Source organism: Gallus gallus, chromosome 1 (genome assembly GCF_016699485.2).
Source record: "Gallus gallus isolate bGalGal1 chromosome 1, bGalGal1.mat.broiler.GRCg7b, whole genome shotgun sequence".
Taxonomy (NCBI): Eukaryota; Metazoa; Chordata; class Aves; order Galliformes; family Phasianidae; genus Gallus; species Gallus gallus.
In genome coordinates this window covers 61,148,333-61,169,817 of record NC_052532.1, presented here as the reverse complement: position 1 = coordinate 61,169,817, position 21,485 = coordinate 61,148,333, and the positions used below count along the sequence as shown (strand labels likewise).

At 42.3% G+C, this 21,485-nt stretch overlaps 1 protein-coding gene across 1 annotated transcript in view; it reads left to right on the top strand.

The window, feature by feature from the left end:
- The window catches only part of DCP1B (decapping mRNA 1B), a 41,525-nt gene extending 33,368 nt beyond the window's left edge, over nt 1-8,157 (top strand). The window contains exons 8-9 of the mRNA XM_004937947.4: nt 4,772-5,020; nt 7,229-8,157. Of these exons, the coding sequence (XP_004938004.1) occupies nt 4,772-5,020; nt 7,229-7,309 (330 nt within the window). The 3' untranslated portion in view covers nt 7,310-8,157. The remainder of the gene's footprint in view (nt 1-4,771; nt 5,021-7,228) is intronic.
- The last annotated feature ends 13,328 nt before the right edge of the window (nt 8,158-21,485 follow it).

The window sequence follows — 21,485 nt, the reverse complement described above, 5'->3', positions numbered from 1 at the left end:
TGCAGTTCCAATAATTTTACTGCTTTAGTATAAATAGAACAATAGCTTGAGAGAAGAGAACAGTTTTCACTGGAAGTCTCATCCACTGGAATTATTGCTGCAAGTCTGTTTTAACACGTAGGAACAAAAACAAATAGAAACACACACACACACACACACAACAACACCTAAAGAGACTCTCAATCCCACTTTGCATGGCTGTGAGCAGTCCAGAAAGATTGAAGCTGCCTAGGAGTAGCTGTGCTGACACAGCTACAGTCACTATTGAAGCAGCATGGGATCCAGTTTTTGACACTTTTTTTAATAAATAGAATAAAAATAAAGTAATAAAAACATAATAATAATAATAAAGCTTAATAAGTAGACTAAAAATGATGTAAGTATGACTAATTATTGTTTGGGACACGTAAGGCTCTGCAATATGGAAGGAATGGCCTCTTTGGCATGCAGCAGATTGCCCCCCTCCAAAAAAAAAAAAGAAAAAGAAAAAAGGGGATAGAAATTAAGGAATAAGTCATTATTCCCATAGATTGCCATGAATTTGCCATATGAAGAGATTCTGGAAGATGACAATTCAAAACAACTTTTAAAACCAACATTAATCTTTTTATAATCACATCCCTACCGTAGACCAAAAGCTTTAAGAGCTGCCACGCCTGCAGACAGACATTTGAGTGAAATTGAGTTGGCACCAATATATCTGCACATGCTCATGCAAAATTGATCAAAGCAGATTCTGATGACAAATACGGCAAAAGGTTTGTTCTCTGTAATTACTTATCTTTTGGTATTGCATCTTTTACTGTAATCCAGCATACGAAAATGTACGTGCTAAAACGCCTGACAGGAATAGAAGGGTATCTGGACAGCGTCTTTGTTGTTTGGAAAAATCACATTACAGGAACATCCCAGATCTATCAGCAGTGCTGAGAAAATTAAAGCAATAGTCTTTTCCACAATTGACACATTACAAGTCCAATTTTAAATTGGCTTCTGCATCTCCATATGGTGTAAGAACTGCGATCTCCCACGTGGAGAGGAAAAGACCAGTTACAAAAAGAATAAAACATAAAACTAAGCATGAAGAGCTAAGGAATAATGCTCAGAAGCTTTCGTCTGATGCTAGCCCTGTTCTGAGAAGTATTCCTTATGCAGACAGTGAGTAACACGTGCTTTGGATGCAATAAAAACGCATTAATCTGCACTGGGCTTTTAAACATGTGCTTAGTATTAGGCATGAGTTATGCCAATTATAGATTCATGCATGCTGAAGTGTTTATGTTAATCAGAATTGTGATTTTAAGAATGCTTACAATAACCTTGACACAAGTTGATCTCTTCTTCAGAAGTCCACTTATACTGTTTACTGCTCGCTTGATTTCTTGGAGCGTTTTCCATCAAAAATGTGTCATCTACTTACTGTGTTACATCTTCTGAATGTGTATTTGGTACATAGTAGCTAGTGGTATGATGCCAGCATCAAAGATACCTATTACCATAACTGCAGTTTCAGCATGAGATTATAAGCATGCCCGGGAAGAATGCAATAGGTATGTTAAACTTGTCATGAAATGTAATTTCAGACTCTATAGTTATGCATCAATTAAAATTTTCTGGGTGATACCCGAGAGACAAAACAATGTTAGGATTAGCATTATAGTTGGCTTTATTTTAACGGCAGTTGTTTTTAAAATTCTGGAGCCAATCCTAGATGAAGTGTTCTCAGATCTAAATAATGCCACTACAACCAGCCCATGGCATCCCCTGGATGCTGATGTTCCAGAGGAGTGCTTGATACAAGTGGAATTCTGCACATGCAGAAAGAGTCTCCATTACAGGAGAGCCATGTGTTTCTTAGTGCGTGGCGTTATGTGAATTTGCCAGTTGTAATGTCATCTAGCTGCCAGCAGCCATGCAGAATATCAAATATACCTTAGTGAGCATTCGTGCTTCAGAGGAGGAATGGTACGTGCTGCAGTGACTATCTTGCACATTTTTCATTGTTCTTACTTTATTGCTGCACAACTGACAGTAGACTCCCACTCTGTTATTAGTGACTCAGAGATGTAAGTGTTGACCTGAAAAAGCTGGAGCTAATCCAGGGAAGGCTGGATGCACGAGCAGCTTGCGTTAGATTCTGTGAGAAAGAAGGGGATCTATAGTGTTTTGGAAAGACTGTTATGCCTTGTACAAAATTACTCAAGGCTAAAACACTGGTTTGAAGGCTGTATGTCCCTACAGAGCGTTTCCAGTGCTCTCAGCAAAAGCTTTGCTCTGTAGGAATCACACTAGCGATGCCAATCCAGTTGGGCATCAGTTGTCAGGTGGCTGGAGATGATCTGAATTGAATCTAAACTGAAAATTTGCCTTTATGTTTTAAAAGGCAACCATCCGGTTTACGTATAAGTTTCTTAAATGACAGAAGCTTTGAGCACGATCTCCTAGCAAAAGAAAATACATTTTAATGTTTGCACACAAAAGCTTTTAGTATGAGCTGAAAATAAAAGATAGGTGTATTTTCTGTTCTTCTGAGGCAAATACTTGAAATACTGCAGTGACCTGTAGATATTAGCTCTGTCACCAGTAGATGGCAATATTGCTTATTCCATATTCCATCCAGATGATTGGAAAACTCTACCAAAAAACTGTTTCTGAGCAGAAAAAAATAAACTATTTTTGATATGCCTGTTAAAACAAAACACATGTATGTCTGACAGTAGTAACTATTTGTTACATAATTTGTATTAGGTTTTGTTTGTTTGTCTCAGACTCTAGAGAGAAGTGTCTTTTGATTTCAAAGGACTTATTGTTTAGATCTTTGACATCATCAGTCTTAGGTTTCCCTGTCTTAGTGAGACAATTTACCTCCTCCAGCTGCTCCCCGCCACCCCTTTGCTGGAGGCTCCTACCCTGCAGAGCAGTTTGTTTATGCATTCTTTAAATCACATTAGGAAAAATCATCTGATTTAAGGTAACTCCACCAGTTTTACTTGAGATGAACTAAAGAGGAGTTATTCAAGCTGCATGGGTGAGTAGGTCAGAGATGTTGTCATGAATGTCTGGAGGCAGCAAATCTTCTACAGGCATATCTACAGGGGAATGTGTGTGCACATTCTGAAGGTCTCGATCTACAATGGTGCATCCCTATGGACTTCTGATGGTTTTCCTCTAAAATGAGCCCTGGTTTTTAAGCATAGGTGCACAAACGTCTGTGCCACCTTGCTTTTTGAAGCAAACTGGCAGTAAGATAGAAATACTGTTAATTCATTCAGGAGCTTGTAAGTCAGACTTGATTATTTCCTTTGTCATCTCGCGGAGAAGAAAAAAAGGTAGTAGGTAGATAGTTGAATTTTTAAGTAGTATTCTGTATTTGAGAACAGAGGAACAATGTTTACCTAAAAAGTGTACTGGGAGATTTTTGCCTAAGATGCATACTGCATGCTTTCTAATGTCTATGGGTCTTTCCTGGCCCCTAGTCTTAATGCTTCCTTCAATTTAGCACCAATGAGCATGAAATCTCAGTCTCCGTTATTCTATTTCTCTTTGTATTGTCACCTAATATTGTTCAGAAACATCGTGTGTAGAGCAATTGTAGGTAGGGCTTTTTAATATTCATGTGCATTGTCTTGTATACCTGGGAGATCAACTTCAGATCTATTTCCTTAGTTTTAATTTTTCTTCAAAATTGAAATGTTGAACTCAGGACATGGAGTGGAGTGATGCTGTAGCCTTTCACCTTCATGGAGTAGCAATAAATCATGCTCCAGTTCCAAGCATGGTGGGCTCATACTAATTCCTTTGTGCATTCTGTTCTTTGAAAAAAAGATCTGATGCTTGAATGCTGAGGAGACAGCTGATTAGGATTTATCACTAGAATTACCTGCAGAAAGTTTCAATATCTACAAACTTAGTGAATAAACTTTGTTATGCCATGTGTTAGATTTCCTACTGTTGACTAGTCCTGCAGGTTTTAGAGTTTCGAGATGTATCGCAAAATTTAAATGTAAAAATTCTTTAACACTCATATTTACATGTTGGCATGGGTATGGCAAAAAGGGAACTTGTAGAACTACAGCAGTGTCTGGATTTTCCTTCTCCTTGAGGGCCGTTTCGATTTTACGAGCTGAGTATTGGTTAGGAGTCAGTTCTGTTTCTGACGGTGCCATCAGTTCACTGCAGGTCTTTAAATAAATCATTTAATCTCTGTTTTGTTTTACTTCTCCTTACATATAAAGAGAATATAGATATGTGTGTGCATGTATACGTACATGTTTGTGTACGTACATATAAACAGCAATTTGAAAGTAGTAATTGGCGAATATTTTCTGTTATTAGATACAAAGACTGAGCTTTACTTCTGGTATTTGCAAGTAAGAAAGAATATTATCAAACTTCAGGGCTTACTGACCCTATGGAAAACTTTACAGCTGTGTTCTCTAAAAGTACTCATTATTCTATATATATAATAGTCTGAGTTCAGTGATAAAATGCTTTTGTACTCAGATCATTTGCCTGACAGGTAGGCTGTATCGCATTTGAACCCATGACTGCATTCTCAGTTTGGATGGAGGACCTTTTAATCTGGAATTGAATCATACAGGAGTCCTGAACTTGAAGGTTCATGTAACTGGACCAATCTCCCACAATTTCTGTACCTGTTGCAAATCAGTCTGCAGCTTTAATCGTCTTAATTCCTATACAATTAATTAAATAGGTTTTTTAATTGATTGATTTAATTGATTGATTTAATTGATAATTTCTATATGGACAGGTAATCTCACCTCAGCGCATTCCTGCCACTGTGACTCCTACCTTATTGATGTCCCCAATGGTGTTCACTCAGCCCACACCTGCTGCACCAAAAGCCAATGAAAGTGGGCTGTTAACAGCATCAAACCAAGAACCTGCTGCTAGCTCAGCTAATCTTCTCCTACCACTGCAAACCCCAGAGCCACCTGTGATCAACAGCAGCTCAGTGACAAAGATGCAGCTGCAGGAAACACTTCTACACCTGATACAGGTAAAGTGTCAAGAGTTCTTCTACTTCAATTTAAACCTTTATTCCCATTATGATATAAGCACCTGGTCACCTAAGTACCAGGGCATCTAATGAGTTGTCTCCATCTGTCTAGAGGCTAAATGGATAATTAAGTATGTGCTTGAAGTTGTGCTTTTTATGGCTGTGTTAATTGAGCACTATTCCATAGACCAGGGAAGTAATAGCCTCTTCTTGCATGCTGCTAACTTAAATGTGCTGTGATTAATCAATGTAGTTTGAGGATAAGGAGAGATGATACAATTGAAAGAAAAGAATAAAGATGACTGAAAGCTTCAGAAGGCTGTCTTGAGAGCTGGAAAGTTACCTGTTGTATTTTTAGCGAAGTAAGGGTTGTTTATCTTAGCATACAAATACTTCAAAGAGGCATGCTAGCAGCAAGAACTGAGATGGGAAGCATGAGCAACTTTAAAATATGGGTTGGATAACCTAAAAACATGCTAGTTCAATGTATTCTATGTAATTTTCTACTTGAAATGCTAAAATTCCTCTTGCTAGAATTATTCAAGTTTAAATCTAACAAAGCATTGGCAGCATGTAGGAGATGATTGTTTACTGCTCTGGGATTACATGAATGATTATGATTCTTTTTTCAGTAACTTACTCTGAAATTAATACCTGAAGAGTGAAGTTTGAGTAGAGACTGTAGAATGAAAGAACTGGCCATAGTGCGTAATGAATGGAGGCATGGGTTTAAGCGTCCAATTTGTAGGCCAAACTATGCCTATATGGCTTGGCAATAGAATATGTCTTTATTGGAATGCTGAAGTGACTCACATAAAACCAAGTTTGAATTCTAGACCTAGAAATAAAATAGTGTCTTTAAGACATTAGATGTTCTTCTCATTTTTCTCTTTATTTATATGTTGGGTTTAGAAAGAAAAATACTGTAATATTCTGTCTTACATACGTGGAATATCTGGATAGTAGGAAAACCATATACAAAATTGAAAAGGAGACTACTTGTCAAGGAAAACTAGATTCTGTGCTCTGAAATTGTATTTGTAAAATGCATGTTCAGTCCCGCTGTTCTTGATGACAGCTAGGATTAACTGTGTTACCTGGAAATTATTTACTGTTTAATAATGTGATGCTGATTGCTAGTTTCTTAGCTATCATTTTCTGTTATATAACACTACAATCTCAGTTGCTCCTGGTTTTCCTCAAGGACTATCCTGATTTTAATTATCTTCGTACGTTTATGTAAGCTACTTAAGACATTTTTTCTTAATGTGAGTTTGCTAGTTCTTGTAAAAAATGGTCTTCTAAAGAGAAAAGTTAAACATGCATCAGAGCAAAAGGAGCAGTGTGTGGTAGGAGCATTAAGTCTAAACTAATTAAACAGTCTAATAGTGATAGGACAAGGGGCAATGGTTTTAAACTAAAAAGAGGGGAAATTTATGTGAGATGTTAGGAAGAAATTTGTTACTCTGAGGGCAGTAAGGCTCTGGCCCAGGCTGCCCAGAGAAGATGTGGGTGCCCCATCCCTGGCGCTCAGGGCCAGGTTGGATGGGTGGCAGCCCTGCCCATGGCAGGGGGGTTGGAACTGGATGAACTTGAAGTTACTTCAAACCCAAGCTGTTCTGTGATAAACAAGATGGAAGTATTTGTCCAGGTAAGATTTAGTATAGGAGCAAAACCCAAAGTGTTCCACTGTTTCTTCAGAGACACTCATAATAATCAATGAACTAATGGAAGAAACTTAAGAAAACTGTTAGGTAAATGGAGAAAGAAAAGAAATTACAGGATTATGTCATAGAATCACAGAATCCTCAAAGTTGGTAGGGGCCCTTAAAGGTCATCTAGTCCAACTCCCTTGCAATGAACAGGAGCATTAGATCAGGTTAATTAGATCAGGTTGCTCTGAGCCTGTACTCTCTGCAGTATCATGCAAGAACAGTGCACTCAAGATAAATCAGTGTGACTTTAGAAAGTTTACTTTCTGTCTGTTCAATTCTGTTCTGTCTATTCTACTTACAGTCATGCTTCCCATCCAGTTATATATTATTTCCAAGCCATAGAATATGTTTGTAAAGGAAATAGCCCTTCTGTTGTGTGCTTCTTAAGCCAGAGCAAGGTTGAAAAGTATTTTGTCTGTGAAATGGAAGAAAAGCTATATCTGTTTACTCAAGAATGTCTCCTTTGTGGTAACAGTTGTGTTTTGTTTTTCAGAACGACGACAACTTCTTAAACATTATTTATGAAGCGTATCTCTTCAGTGTGAGGAAGGCAGCAATGAAGAAATCCATGTGAAATATGTTTTTGTTTTTTTTTAATTTCTATTACTTTCTGAATCCCAGGAAAAAGGCTTCCAAATTTTCGAGTAATGTTGCATTTAAAGAAATGAATGGACTTGGGCACTTTGCATACACACAGATTTTGCTCATTAGCAAGTACATGTTGTACTTAGAAAGGAGTGAGTGGAAATGGATTGTGCCTTCAGGGAGGGGAATGTCACAATGCTGAGACTTAATTGCAAAATATTTTTCGTAGACTGGCCCATACTTAGAATTGGTTTTCCTGCGTAAATTCGGTTTCGTTTTTTACTTACAGCATGGTTATTCATTGACTGAGCGTGTTTCCTCCAATATCACACGGGACTTCCACGATGAACGATGGCCGTTTCTGACCACATGGTGGCAATGTTGGACTTTTTTTTTAGGAAAGTGAAAATTGGTGAAATTTTGGAACTGAAAGTCTTAGGTAAACTGTTACGTCCCTTTTCTTAGTTGTCTGCAGAGAGATTTAGAAGAAACGTCATGACTATCCCCCAAAATTTTGTAGGGAAATCTTTTTCTATTTTAACAGGAATATTTTTAGCTAGCTGTAGAAGTGGAACTCTGCAGGTGTTTTGATGAATTAGGGGGGAGGGTTTTGTTTGTGAATGTACTTACTATCAGCATAGCTTTGGGGTGGCACTGGATTCATGTTTGTATTAATCCAGATCCAATCTGCATTACTGTAAGCAACGTGCAGCTTTGTTAAGGGGGAGGCTACCTGGTGTAAAAGTTCTATTAAGTTCTTTTTCTAAGGGTGTTTTTTTCTGGAGCACAGTGGTTTCATTGATCCATTTCTAAAGAAAATAAAATGGATAGTCCCTACTTTGTGGTGATATCATTTTATTCTACAGAGGACTATGTATTTAGAATTGTTGGGATCAGTTGTACTTCTGTGACTTTAAAATGTTCTTACGCTTGGCAGAAGAGACGTTAATGAGATTAGAATAAGTGGCTGAAAGAACTTTTCTCTATATTTTCATTAGCATCTCCCGCTTAAGTACAAGTTTGCTACAGTATAGGAACCCCAAGCTGTTGCTGAGGAGATATTTCCTTTATGGGTGCAGAGAGTCTGACCTGTAATGTACAAATGAGTATACACTCATCTGGGCTATAGATAGGAATGTAGGCATAGCTCACCTGCCTCATCTGTGGGGGAAAGGTTCTTCAGTGTAAATAGGGATATATGTTTCAATTAGTGTGGTTCCCCATATATCGGGCCTTTGGGGAGGGAGAATAGCATTGCTCACATTCCTTGGGAAAGGCTGTAAACAAACAAGCAAAAAAATAGTGAAGAACTACTTGTTTTATACACAAGTGAATAACCCCAAGAGACTTGTGGTTACGAAACTGCTAGACTTTTCCTGCACAAAGTAGCTCATAGAGAGCAAGTTATATTCTTGTTGCATTAGTTACCAAATTGGGTTCCCTGAAAAGAATGTGTTGCAGGTAGGAAGAGCAGACCTTAAAGGCAGCAAAACCTAATTCTAATTTCTTCTCTGCTGTGATAGAAATTAGAACCTGCACAAAGGAGTTTGTATGAAACCAAATAAATGCATAATGACTGTGATTCTGGATTATCTGAGAGTACAATTTCAAGATGATGGAGATGCATAGTTATGACCTAATTTGACGTGTAGAACCTTCTATAACTGGTGGGTAAAGATAATCCCTAAGTATCTCTGACTGCGTCTGTGATTGGTTTTCTAGTCATGGGACAAACATCTGTATTTGCAGGGAAAAAAAAAAAAACAAATTTGATGCATGAATTTTAAGAACATCCTTATTTGTTGCTTTTCAGAATAACATGTCACTTAAAAAGGTATATTTTCTTCATGCACGTGGCAATGGTATTATTTGGCACTGTGTCAACGAGCTGAGGCATATCTTAAAGCACACAGAGTAAAGTTAATTCTGGGTTTCTTCTCACCGTTCTCTTTCTTCTGAGTTGCTGCTATACACAGTATAGCTGTTTTTCTCTCATCCTCAGAGCTCTAGGGAGTATCTGAGATTGTCTGGGTGGTGTAGACCTGCCTTTGGGGGTTTATAAGGGTAGTTTCTGAAGGAGGGAGGTAGCATTTTAGTTGACTTTGCATGCTTACCAACAACAGAAATAACAAGGTAGAACAGGATCAGAAAGAAACGCTCTGAATTCTAAGACAACAGATGAAAGAGTAAAAAGTATTGACAAAACTGAATTGCAGCCAAATTTGTTGTTCAGCTTTTTATTTTAGATGACAAAATCAGCTTTTTCAGAGACATTTGGGAACTGGAGACTGCACTTAGGTTCTGTGCTGTGCTGAAGAGAGGAGAAATGCTGCGCCCTGTTCTTTCTACTGTAACCTGAAGAGTCCATTTCAGAAAGATGCTCTTTGAGAAATACAGTCAGAACCTTCCAGAACCATGGAAAAGCTGGTGGATCCTCACGCAGTGATGAAAACGTATATTATTCTGCCTTCATAGCCTTTTATCAGCTGGGACTGTTTCTTTAGGCAGACAGATCTGTGCGTGACACCAGAATGTTTATGTCAGGTTTTATAGATCCTTACCTTGAAACTAGAGTGGTTGTGAACACTCAGGTTCCCAGGTTGTTTGGGTTGTAAGACACCACCAGAGCTAGGGAGACTAGGGAGCCCCAGGGCTAACGAGGCCTTTGGAGAAGAAAAGGCTACTGCCCTTAAGGCTGCTGCTCTTGGAATGCTTTTTTTTTTTTTTAATCTGAAAAAGGATTAAAGGTTGCAAGTAAAAAATCAGAACATTTGTGAGGACAGCATTACTTTTAATTGAGGCATTTCTACAGTATCTGCATGTAATTTTATTTTTAATCTTTGATGTGTATTCTCTAATATACTACTAAGTTTTCTTCTCCTTTTTTCCCAGTAGAGTAAATACGTTGGGAGTTGGTACTTAGCAAGAATTCCCAGTGTTGCAGCAGTGCTTTATGCATTAATCCCAGTCTCGGCATTGAATTGATACTAGATTTCAGAGTGTTTCCACTTCGGTCCTGTTTGCTTCCTTACAAAATTCCATACCTATTGAACCGGAGAGATAAGATGAGGAGCATAAAGTCAATCAAATACTGAAACGTAATCTCTAACTAATTCTGTCAGTGTTTATCGTGGAAATCCATAATATTGAGTGAAGTTCATCCCAACCTTTCCTCGGGCCCTTCTCACAGAAAATTCAAATCCTTAATTTGGTTTTTATTCATTAGCTTCTCTATTGCTCCTCTGTCTTTGCTTCCTTGTTGTTGCTGCAAAGGGGATAATTAAAACTGTACAGCAAAATAAAAATTTTCCAGGAGCAGCATGTGGCTGAATAGGCAGGATGCTTCGTCTCCTCTGACAGCCTGTTTACAATGTGTTGAGCTTTGAATTTCAGTCGTAAGTGCAGTAAGAATTCTAGATAACTCAGTCCCTTTAGGATATTAAAACCATAGTTAATATTTTAGCAAACTTAGAGATCTTTGCTGGGGAAAAGATGAGATTAAAAGACATTTTTCATCAAGCATTTGAGGCTCTAATGTTGAAAATGTTATGAGAAGGCAGCAGCTTTACCCAGAGGGATTCCTGAAACCTAGAGAAAAGATAAAATTCCAGTCATGAAAGTGAATAATGCACTAAAAAATTAATCCTCAGTCAACATAGGATAAACTTTACTGCTCATCCTGACTAAGGACTTTTAAGAGCCTCATATGACTCCTGGCCTTTTCCAAACTGCTATGGCTATCCATAACAAGCTTGTTCTGACCTCTGGGCATGAATCTGCGCTGAGCAGAACTGGGAATAAAGGAGGAAGCTTGGCATGTATAAACAGGAGGAAAATGTGGTTCTGCAAGACACAGATGAAGAAACAAAGACTGCAGCTTTATAAACACTTTAAGCTGGCTGTACTGCTGTAGAGGCAGACTGGCCCACCACCCACACTTTGACTGCTGTGGGAGTGTGCAGCTTCGCTTCCTTTTTCCAGTCTATTTCTCCTTTTCATTGGGATTAAGACAGGTACATAGCAAAATGTGTTGCAGAAAAATTGGTCCAGGTTAAGATTCTCTCCACACCAAGGCTGATTTAAATCTAGATCCGTTTGGTCAGCAGCAGCGCAGGCACCTGCATTGGTAAGGCATGGGGGTAAATTGTAGAATCACAGAAGCATTGCAGTCAGAAGGGACCCTTGAAGGTCATCTGCTCAAACTCCCCTGCAGTGAACAGGGATCAGGTTGCTCAGAGCCCCATCCAGCCTGACCGTGGGTGTCTCCAGGGATGGGGCATCCACCACCTCTCTGGGCAACCTGTGCCCCAGCAGAGGACATGCTGAGTCACACCTCAGGGTTGTGAGGTGATGGAGCCACTGTGAGAAGAGCAGACCTAGGTATAAATCCTGGGTGGGATTTGCAGAGAACAAAGTGAAGCAGGACGACTGAGCTGGAGGATCTGTTGCTTTAAACTGACTTAAGCTTTTGTGAAAGTTAGCCAAAGGCCTTTTGCCTCTTCACTTCGTACTCACAAGATACCAAAAAGATCAAAGCGTTACTTCACTGTTGTGCCCTGCCTTGGTTGTATGTGGAAGTCAATGCAAGTGTTTGCAATAGCTCTGCTAAGGATAAGCGTTGTTCATGAGTGTTAATCCCTCTGTAGAGGCAATGAAGGACAGGATTGTCTTGTGGGCAAGCCTGAACACAGACCTAATTTGGCCTGGGAGACTAGACTGACTGATCCAATGTGGTAGCTTGTGCAAGCACCTTCCCCAGCACCACCACCACCATGTTGTGTTGAAACTGCTGACTACAAATGCAGCCCCTACTTTTCCTCACAAAACAGCCAGTGGTTGGGTGAATGAATTGGTATATATAATGGGAAGACACTGTGTTTTAAAGGCAGCAATCTCAGGAAATAAAAAAAAACTTTTTTGAGACTGAGTCACAAATAAAAATCCTTTTTATCTTGTTTGGACACAAAAGGTCAAGCAAGCTCTGAGTTCAGGACAATGTGTGTGCTTAACAACAACGTTAGTCAAAATAGGCAGAAAAAAGAAAACCCTCATGTTATGTGGGCAAAAGCCAAAAGAAATAGGAAGGATCACAACTGATTTTACTACCAGTAAGATAGCAGTTCACTTTCAAATGGTGAAGGAACCAAGGTCCTACAGGTGCTACCCTGTACACAGAGGGATGCTGAATGTTGGCTGGATCCTACACAACTATTAATTCCTCTCTTGCCCATATAGTGCCAGTCTGCATCATAGGCCCATCAGCTGAGTGCTTTCGCTTGAGCTCTGCCGGTATGCATCTCTATTACAGCAAAGAGCTTTGGGTACAGCTATCAGTACTGCATTTCCTCACCTGCTATCTGAAACCTACTTATGAAACCTATGAAATAATGATAGATATTATGTCTCTTCAAAAAGATACAACTTTGTGCTTTTCTCCAGCACTTGCCTGTAAATACTACAAATAAAAGGAGAGCAGGAAGGAACGTGCAGACTCTGGCAGCACTCCCAGCACAAGGTTACTTGGGCTGGGGACAAAAGCTCTGTTTTCCTTCATTTTTACTGCTGCTTAGCTGCCTGGATCACTAACGGCCTCCTCCTTTCCACTTAGAGCAGTAGCCTCAGACCTACCGCTTAGCAGAAGTGCCTGCATTTCTCATTCCTCTAAGAAAGTGGTATTTTGTTTTGTTTGGATTTTTTTTAATGCCCGAGTATCTCCTCTTGGGTATTTACTGGGCCGGTCTTGCACTTGCTATCCTCTCCTATGGATGCAGTGGGCTGTGGCCAAGTGTTGGAATTAGAGGATGAGTCAGGTTGTAGAATCACAGCCTGTTTCTAGGATCCTGTGCTTAATGCTTAATGTTTGGCAGTAGAGGTAGCAATGCACAACCCACTGTTTGTCCCTGCTGTCTCACCCTCTTGGGCTCTACTGTCTCCATATTTCTATACCTAAAGGCCCAAACCCAGTGCTTCCAGTTCTGTTTCCTACCCCAGCCACAGTTCCTGTAATCTCCACCTCCATTTCCTCCAAAGCAGCTGATCACGGGGGGATGTTTGCCCACATCTTCCATGTGAGCAATCACAAGTGCTCACTCTGTGCTACTTTCAGATGGATCACATCCCACTAAAAACGTGTCCTGCATCTTAGGAATGTCTCAGCAATATTGGTAGCACTGATCAGAGAAAGACCGGTGATTCCTGTAATAAATGAAAGCTTCGTTATCTCTGAGAAAAGTCCCTGCAGGAATCATAAAGGAGATTTGTCAAGGGAAGGTTAGAAGGAATGAGGAGAAATGCAAGGAAGATCAAAGATCTCCAGTTAACTCCCTTGACTGAAAGTTATGTATGCTGGCAATATGCTCAAGAAAATGCAGTAAACTCTTTGAAATGACAGTGAATTATAAACAGAAGGGTAAGCCGGGAATTTTCAGCTCACCTGTGGGACAGAAGTGGGTGTGAAAATTGGAAGAGGATGAAGGGAGGATGGAAAAGCACAGATGAAACTCAATTTCATCCAGGAAAACTTTCACTCCATTGTATGAAAGCAGAAATTTGGAGGCCATTACAGTTCAGAAGAGACACTAACTAACCTAATCCCTGACTACAGGAGGCTGTTAAATCCAGCAGTTTAAAGTTCTTCAGTGCGAAGTGCCCTGAAGCAGCCAGGTAACCAAAGGTGAAGACAGTAAGCGCTTATCTCTGAGCCATCAGCACACAGCTGAAGCAGAGCAGGCATTGCAAAGCAGAGCACTTCACAAGTGCTTCTGTGCATACTCTGAAGGAATCAGCTACCAAAATGAGAAGAATCCAAATACCAGCTTAGGAGGTGACAGAAGGAGGAAGGTTGTGATTTCTCTATGTCGCATCATAACAACATGTTTAATTGCACTGGTGCTGAGGGAGCAGGTCTGAATATGGAGGTGGTGGGATGGGGAAGGCTGAGTACAGAACAAAGGGATACAGAAATTCTGGTCAACATTTAAACAATCATGATCTGCTCCTTTTTTTTTTTTTTTTCCAGAAGGTCGACAATAGCAGTGATTTCATAATCCACTTAAAACATCTTTGGATGAGAGCTCTTGTATGATTGTAAAGGATGTTTCTTGTGTACATTTTGTATGTCTCCAACATCACTGTAAGAGTGCTCTTCTGCAAAGAGTTAGAGAGATACAAAGCGCTTATGTAAAAATTACCCTTGCAAAGCGGAGAGAAGGAAATGCTATCACCTCCATCCCAAATTGTGATGACAAGTGGTCACACAGTGGGCTTATGGCAGTTGCAGAAGAAGTAAAGAGGCACAGGCAGAAACTCAGCTGCACACAACTGGAGTCTTGGTCCTCTCTGCATCTTGCAATTTTTGTTTGTGGCAACCAGAAATCCCTCACTTCAGCGCAAATGTCCCCCTTCCCCAGCAGCAGCACTTCAGAAGGAATCAGCAGGTTGTGTGGGCAGAGACAACAAGAAACATCACGCAACAAAGAGAAGCAGCAGCCCTGTTCCCTTCCTCTGCAGCATCCCAGGGGCTGGACGCAGCTGAGGTGGCCTGCACGTGACAGCCTGTTGCAGGACAGAAAAGCCAACACAGTCAGCAGGAGCGAACAAAAAAGTGATGGTATTTTCACATGCAGTGACTGCATTGATCAAAAAGTAAGTCACCGTGCTCTGAGATGTGCTCTCCCAGCTGTGCAGCAGGGCTGTGCCAGGGGCTGTTCCCCTTATCCTCCCCAGCCCCCCGGCAGCTGCTCCTTGCTCAGCTTTTCTCAGAGCCTCCAATGGAATTTGCGAGGTGCTGCTGACAGAGCTACTTCCTCCCTGAAAATGTTTTTCTCCTACCAAACAACTGCAGCAGCATAACAGGTGTCCTAAGGGCTTTGTGATGACCTGCTCAGAGGTGAGCAATTGCTGCTTCAGAAAAGAGCAGGATTAACAGAAAGTCTCTTTTCAGGGAGAGAGGAAAAGGGAGAACATCCCATGTGCTACTGTATCTCTGCAGATGCAGCTTTGCCAGAACAGGTGGGACTATTAGAGTCATAGAATCACTGAGGTTGGAAAAGACCTCTAAAATCACCTAGTCCAACCCCAGGCCAACACCACCGTGCCCACTGACCGCATCCCTCAGTGTCACATCCACACAGTTCTGGAGCACCTCCAGGGATGGTGACCCCACCACCTCCCTGGGCAGCCTGTTACAGTGCGTGACCACTCTCTCTGAGAATAAGTGTTTCCTAATATCCAACCTGAACCCCCACTGGTGCAGCTTGAGGCCAGTTGGGAGAAGAGGCCGACCCCCACCTCGCCACAAGCTCCTTTCAGGCAGTTGTAGAGAGCAATGAGGTTTCCCCTGAGCTCCTCTTCTCTAGACTGAACAATCCCAGCTCCCTCAGCCACTCCTCATAAGACCTGTGCTCCAGACCCATCACAGCTTCATTGCCCTTCTCTGGACACACTCCAGGGCCTCAATGTCCTTTTTGTAGAGAGGGGCCCAAAACTGAACCCAGTACTCGAGGTGCAGACCTCCCAGTGCCAAGTACAAAAGGACAATCACCTCCCTGCTCCTGCTGGCTGTGCTATTTCTGGCAGAAATTTGTGATACAGAAATCTGATACTGAATCGTGACCACCTCCAACTATCAGGACCTGTAGCTACCCCTCTCTTCAGCCATGCCAGCCTTTACAGACACCGTGCGGCCCTGCACAGCACTGCTTGGCAGTGCTGGCCCCTCAGCAATAAAATGGCTGCCAGCTCCTGAGGGCTGAGCTGTGTGCTCCTCATCACCTGTGTTTGTCTTATGGGCTTATTGGCTTATTGGCCATGGACAGCCACCTGCACAGACAGCAGTTTTCCTGGTGCTTATAACATATTCCTACTTGGCTACCATATACAGCACCATGCTAAATCCAGCTGACTGCTGTCATCTTCGCCAAAAAGCAGGAAAAGAGCTCTGTGGCCATTCCACCCAGTCAGCTTTTCTTACCGTCCTACACAATTAACTGTAAGGAATTTTTAATTACATGAAGCTAAAATACTTCCACTCCTTCCATTTTATTCCATACAAGATGCACGAGATTACAGCACTTTAAAGAGCTGACCCGAAGCAGAGGATTTGCAGGTAGGAGATGCCCCAACAGAGGACACGCTGAATCGCAGGCCCGGTTTCCATCTCAGGCTGTGATGAGGGCTGCCAGCTCTCCTGCTTTGCTCCTTGCCCTGCTGCTGGTGGAGCCACCCTGAGCAGAGCAGGCCTAAGAGGCCTAGGTGTACATTACAGTTAGAACGGGAATCACTCCAAACTGGGAATGCCTGTTAACTCCGGCATCACTCGCACATATAAAGATTAGGTCAGAGCTGCAACAAGCAACCATTGCTAACAAGATTTCAATGCAGGTCTACCTCATTGCTGCACATCAGGCATTCTGTGCAGGGCTCCCCAAGGCATGGCTGCACAGCTTCTGTCTGAGGTTTGGGAGCCTCTGTCTCAGGTGTTAGCTTCTATCTCAGCAGGAGGCAGGCAGCTGGAGTGTGTTTCTTCAGCAAATGGTAGATGACTATAGACATCAGGGCTTGGGATAAGAGTTTTCTTCTTCATTACATATGCATGCATTATTTATCAATAGCTCTGGTAAACCTAAGACCATGTTTTTGTCATGGGAACTGAATGCATTTCTCAAATTAATTTCAAGCACGTTGCAGACTGCTCTGCTCTTGTTCCAGCTAAATGGTTCGCTGAGTTGTCGCTGTCTCTATCGAGTGCCACATGTGCTGCCTGAATACCAGGAGGAAGCAGAATAAGCAAGGCTGCTGAAAACTGATTGTTCCAAACATAGATTTTGCATGCTGCTACATGTTCCAGCAAGAAGAGAGAGATGATTTGCTAACATATGTGCATAGATGAGGCTATGTCCTGGTGAGCTGCCATGCCCTCTCAACCTGATGCCCTCCTGCCAACCCAGAATCCCATGGGAGGATTATGACTGCTGGTGCGGGAGGCTGGCAAGATGTGCATTGAATTTCTTCCTCAGCTGATTTGTGCCCCTTGAAGGAAATCAAAGGAGCTGGCAGGTGAGCCAGCTTGTTGTGGGCTCAGAGGCAATTCAGGGCCAATGGAAAGTGATTCAAGTCACTGGGGGCTTGAAGGAGCCCCACTCTCCATAGCCATGGGTCAAGGGAAACATCTTCCTCTCACTGCAGGAGGAATCACAGAGCAAAATGCAAGCTGCTTCAAAACTGTGGATCTGGTGTGGAAGCCTTCTCACCGTCCTTCTCTTCCTCAAGACTGTCATGATATTTTTAATAACAATTGATGGCTGCCTAAACTCACAAACATGTTTTCATTAATATTCATGAAAGAATGGACTGTTTTTATCTACACCTACATCAGTGTGTGGTAAAATGTATCCCAAGCCCAGCTTTTATGTTTAATCGCATTGAAACTTGATCACCTCTTCTTTTTATGGGAAAAAAAATAGTACTTGTTCAAAGGAGGAAAGCATGAAATGTTATAATTTGTGACCTAGAATTTTGGCAGAGCTGCTCCATTCTGTGATATCAAAATGGATGGGGAAAAAAAAACCCAAATTTCTGAGATTTTTTAATTGAGCTCTGAATATTGCAGCTATGCTGATGTGCATTTCTACAATAGCACCCACCCAGACATTCAGTGTAAGCACCCTGCAGCCATTACCCAGTAAATCCTTGTCAGGATTTCTGCACATACATGAGGCATTATTGTCAGATCATGAAAGAAAGAAACCCATCTCTGCCCCCACATCTGTCAGGGGGACGTTTTGCTCTGAGAGGGCAGTGAGGTCCTGGCACAGCTGCTCAGGGAAGCCGTAGGTGCCCCACCCCTGGAGGTGTTCAGGGCCAGGTTGGATGGGGTCCTGGGTAGGCTGAGCTGCTGGGTGGCAGCTCTACCCATGGCATGGGGGTTAGAACTGGGTGATATTTAAGGTTGCTTCCAACCCAAACTATTCTATGATTCTATGATCTGCAGACCCTGGCTGGGACACAGGGCAGGCGGAACTCTGCTTCCTTCTGACCCAGACAGCCGCTCTAATTTGACCCAAATACCTCCATGCTGATAACCTTGTTGACCCCTGTATCCTTATTAACACACTGAGCAGGGAGAAGTAGGTATTTGCGGCACGTCCTCTGAGCAGGGTGATTGCATCACACGTTTAACGCAAAGGATTTGGCAACACAAAGGATGCTGCGAGACACTGAGTCGAGTGTTTTTGTGGCTGTGGAGATCAGCAGATTAAGTGGCATCATTTTGTTAGTCACTTGGTGCATTGCAGTTCCTGGGGCTCCCCAGGAAGCGAAGCCTCCTCCCTCAAAAAAGCTGTTCTAGTGCAGCTACTTTACCAGGAAAGCTTTAATCCCTTTCAAAATGGGGTTTCCCTTCCTCCTAATCAAGTTCTTTCAAGTCATGTGGACTTGAAATGGAAAAGATTAAGTTTAACCCTTTGGTAGTAGAGGGGGAGGGCTTAAACTGACTCTCATTCTGGCTACCCCTGTGTCAAGACCCAGGAAAGCAGCAGTTTGCTCACAGTGCTCTCCAAATTGAATACCTCTGTTCGTATTACTTCTTTTTCATTTTTTCCCCTTTTCCTTTCTTCTTGTTTCATCATGGAGTATTTAAACAAGTCTAAATTTAGAGTAGAGATGTGGAAAAAAAAATAAAAGGGAAAAAAGACAATGTAACCAGGCAAAGGCATTAATTAGTGTGACACCTACATGTCTGCTTCTATAAACAACGGGTAGAGCATGCAGCTGAGATGAACGATCTGCAGGCAGATATTTGCAGAGCTACTGGGTAGAAGGATGGTCTGAAAGGCCACGTTGGGCCAGAGTCCTGCTGACATATGGGGAAGCTCTGTAGGTCAAACATGCATCCACTGCTCCTGAGGCAACTTGAAATGGAGAAATGTAGGGGTATAGCACCTGCCTGTACCCCCAGAGCTACACTAACAGTGAATCTGTACTCTGCAGAGATCTCAGTGAAGCACTGTGTTTGTGCTGTATGTATTCATACCAGGATCTCCCTGTGACTGGTCACTCAACAGCATTGCCCCAGTTGAGCTGCAGCATCTGAGACTCAGTGGGATAGTGCTAGCTGTGACACAGTCACACCAGAGGGAGGGCAGCGCACACAGGGGACAGGGATGGGGACAGAAACGGGGATGGGGATAAGGATGCTTCCCAGCCCCCAGGCCTGGGGTCTGCCTGCAGCACCAGCACTACTACTGTAGGAGCAAGTCTGCAGCCCTTTTCACCCAGTAAATCCACTCTGATGTGAAGTCAGTTTGCAGTTTGAACCCTCCTCTGAAACCTGATCAGAAGAGATTTGCATGGCCAGCCAGAAAGACCACAAATAAAAGTACTTTTCCATCACTGCCTCTGGCAAGGGTCCCTCTTCCTGGCAGCTTCTGGACAGGCAGATCAGATTCCCTGCTGCTGGCGAAACACCTCACGGCTGCCTTCCAAACCACACCAGGGAGCAGTTAAATCTCCTCAGACAGGCCAGAGACATCGTCCTCATATCTCCCAAACAGGATACAGGCTCCAGCACTGTTGAGAAAGGAGCTTTTCAAGCACAATGTTCAAGCAGAGTGGAAAGGAATTTCTATACCCAAACACTTAGTGTAGGTGTCCTGGCATGGGACAGAGAGGCACAAGATTATGAGCTCAGATAAATGTATCTGCTGTTAATAAGATCAAGTATTTTGTTCCCATCATTTTTTGTTTAAAGTTATTGAAAATCAAAGCAAATAATTCCTATTAGGCTATGATGCTGGTTTAAGTTCAGGATGATGGTACAGCAAAGATTTGCTTGGAGGTGCCAGCAGACATGCAGCAAGATCCCAGTGCCTCCAGAATAAAAACCAACGGAGTACCCATCTCCTACACCCTCTTCCCAGTCCTGATATCCATAGTGCAGAAAGGACTGCATGTAGGCCCCAAGATATTGTCCTGAAGAATAGGGGGCTCATCCTTGCCCTGCTGCATGGGCTAGCTGGGAGACACATACCATGGTGCCATGGGGAGGAAGTATCTAGTGACCAGCTTCAGGCAGATAAGCCTGGCATCAGGAGGAGCTTCATGCCCAAGGGATCTGAGACACTGCCTCACCTGCTCTTCATCTCCATGAAGCCGCACACTTCTTTCAGGGCTGCTGCCCTGTCCCCCATTCCAGCTGGCTTTCTGACAAAGAGAAGCTTGATTGCTACCAGTTGTGCCCTGGCAATCTGCACTGCACAGAGAGAGGCTGCCTTGGGAGGCTGTGCCATGCATGGCAGAGCTTTCTGATCAGCTTTTTATGGTGCTCAGTGTAGAATTTCCCTTTCCTTGTTTTATCCCTTTCTCTTTATATTTATCTTGCTATAAGACTGCACTTCGGTCTGCTCAGGCGTTCCCAGGTTAGGGTCATCATGTGAATGCATTAAACAAATGAGGATTTCTGGTGTCTGTAACAAACTCACCTACAACACTGCTTACACCATTGTTTTAACTGTATTTGTTCTTCGGCTGAACTTGACACTTGCCAGCACCTTCTCCTAGCAAGATAATCCAAACTGACCTCAGGTTCTAGTCAAACCAGAAACAAACAGAGCTGGTAAATCTTCCCTACATCTATGAACACAGCACAAAATCACACTGGCACTTTTTATTGCCTCATGGTTTTGCAAATGTATCTATAATTTGCTCCACTCTCTGCCCCCATGTCTCTTGCAACCTTCCTCAGATTCTCACACTTAAGGATCTGCTCTCATTCTTTCTCATAGGACTCATTTTCTTATTCCCCAGCAAGACCCTGCCTCGCTTATCTCCCTCTCCCTCCCAGCCTCAGCTGTGCTCACACACTGCAGTGCTGACCTCTGCAGAAGCACCTACACACACGATAATCCCATTAAAGGCTCTCTAGGCACCTGGTGTTTTCCAGTTTTCTTTGCTGTTTTCATTTCATCTTCAAATTCCCTTTCCTTGCAACTTTAGGTCATTAAGGGGTTAAGTGAGGTATATCTGTTAGGTGATATCCATTAAACGAGATCAATCCAAATAAAGGGATTTGGGCCTCCCAGTTTAGCATGTTGCTGCATCTCATTGCCTTTTCTATGAGTGTTTCAGGATTTGCTCAACACAGAGCAGGACTCTTTCCAAACCCATCT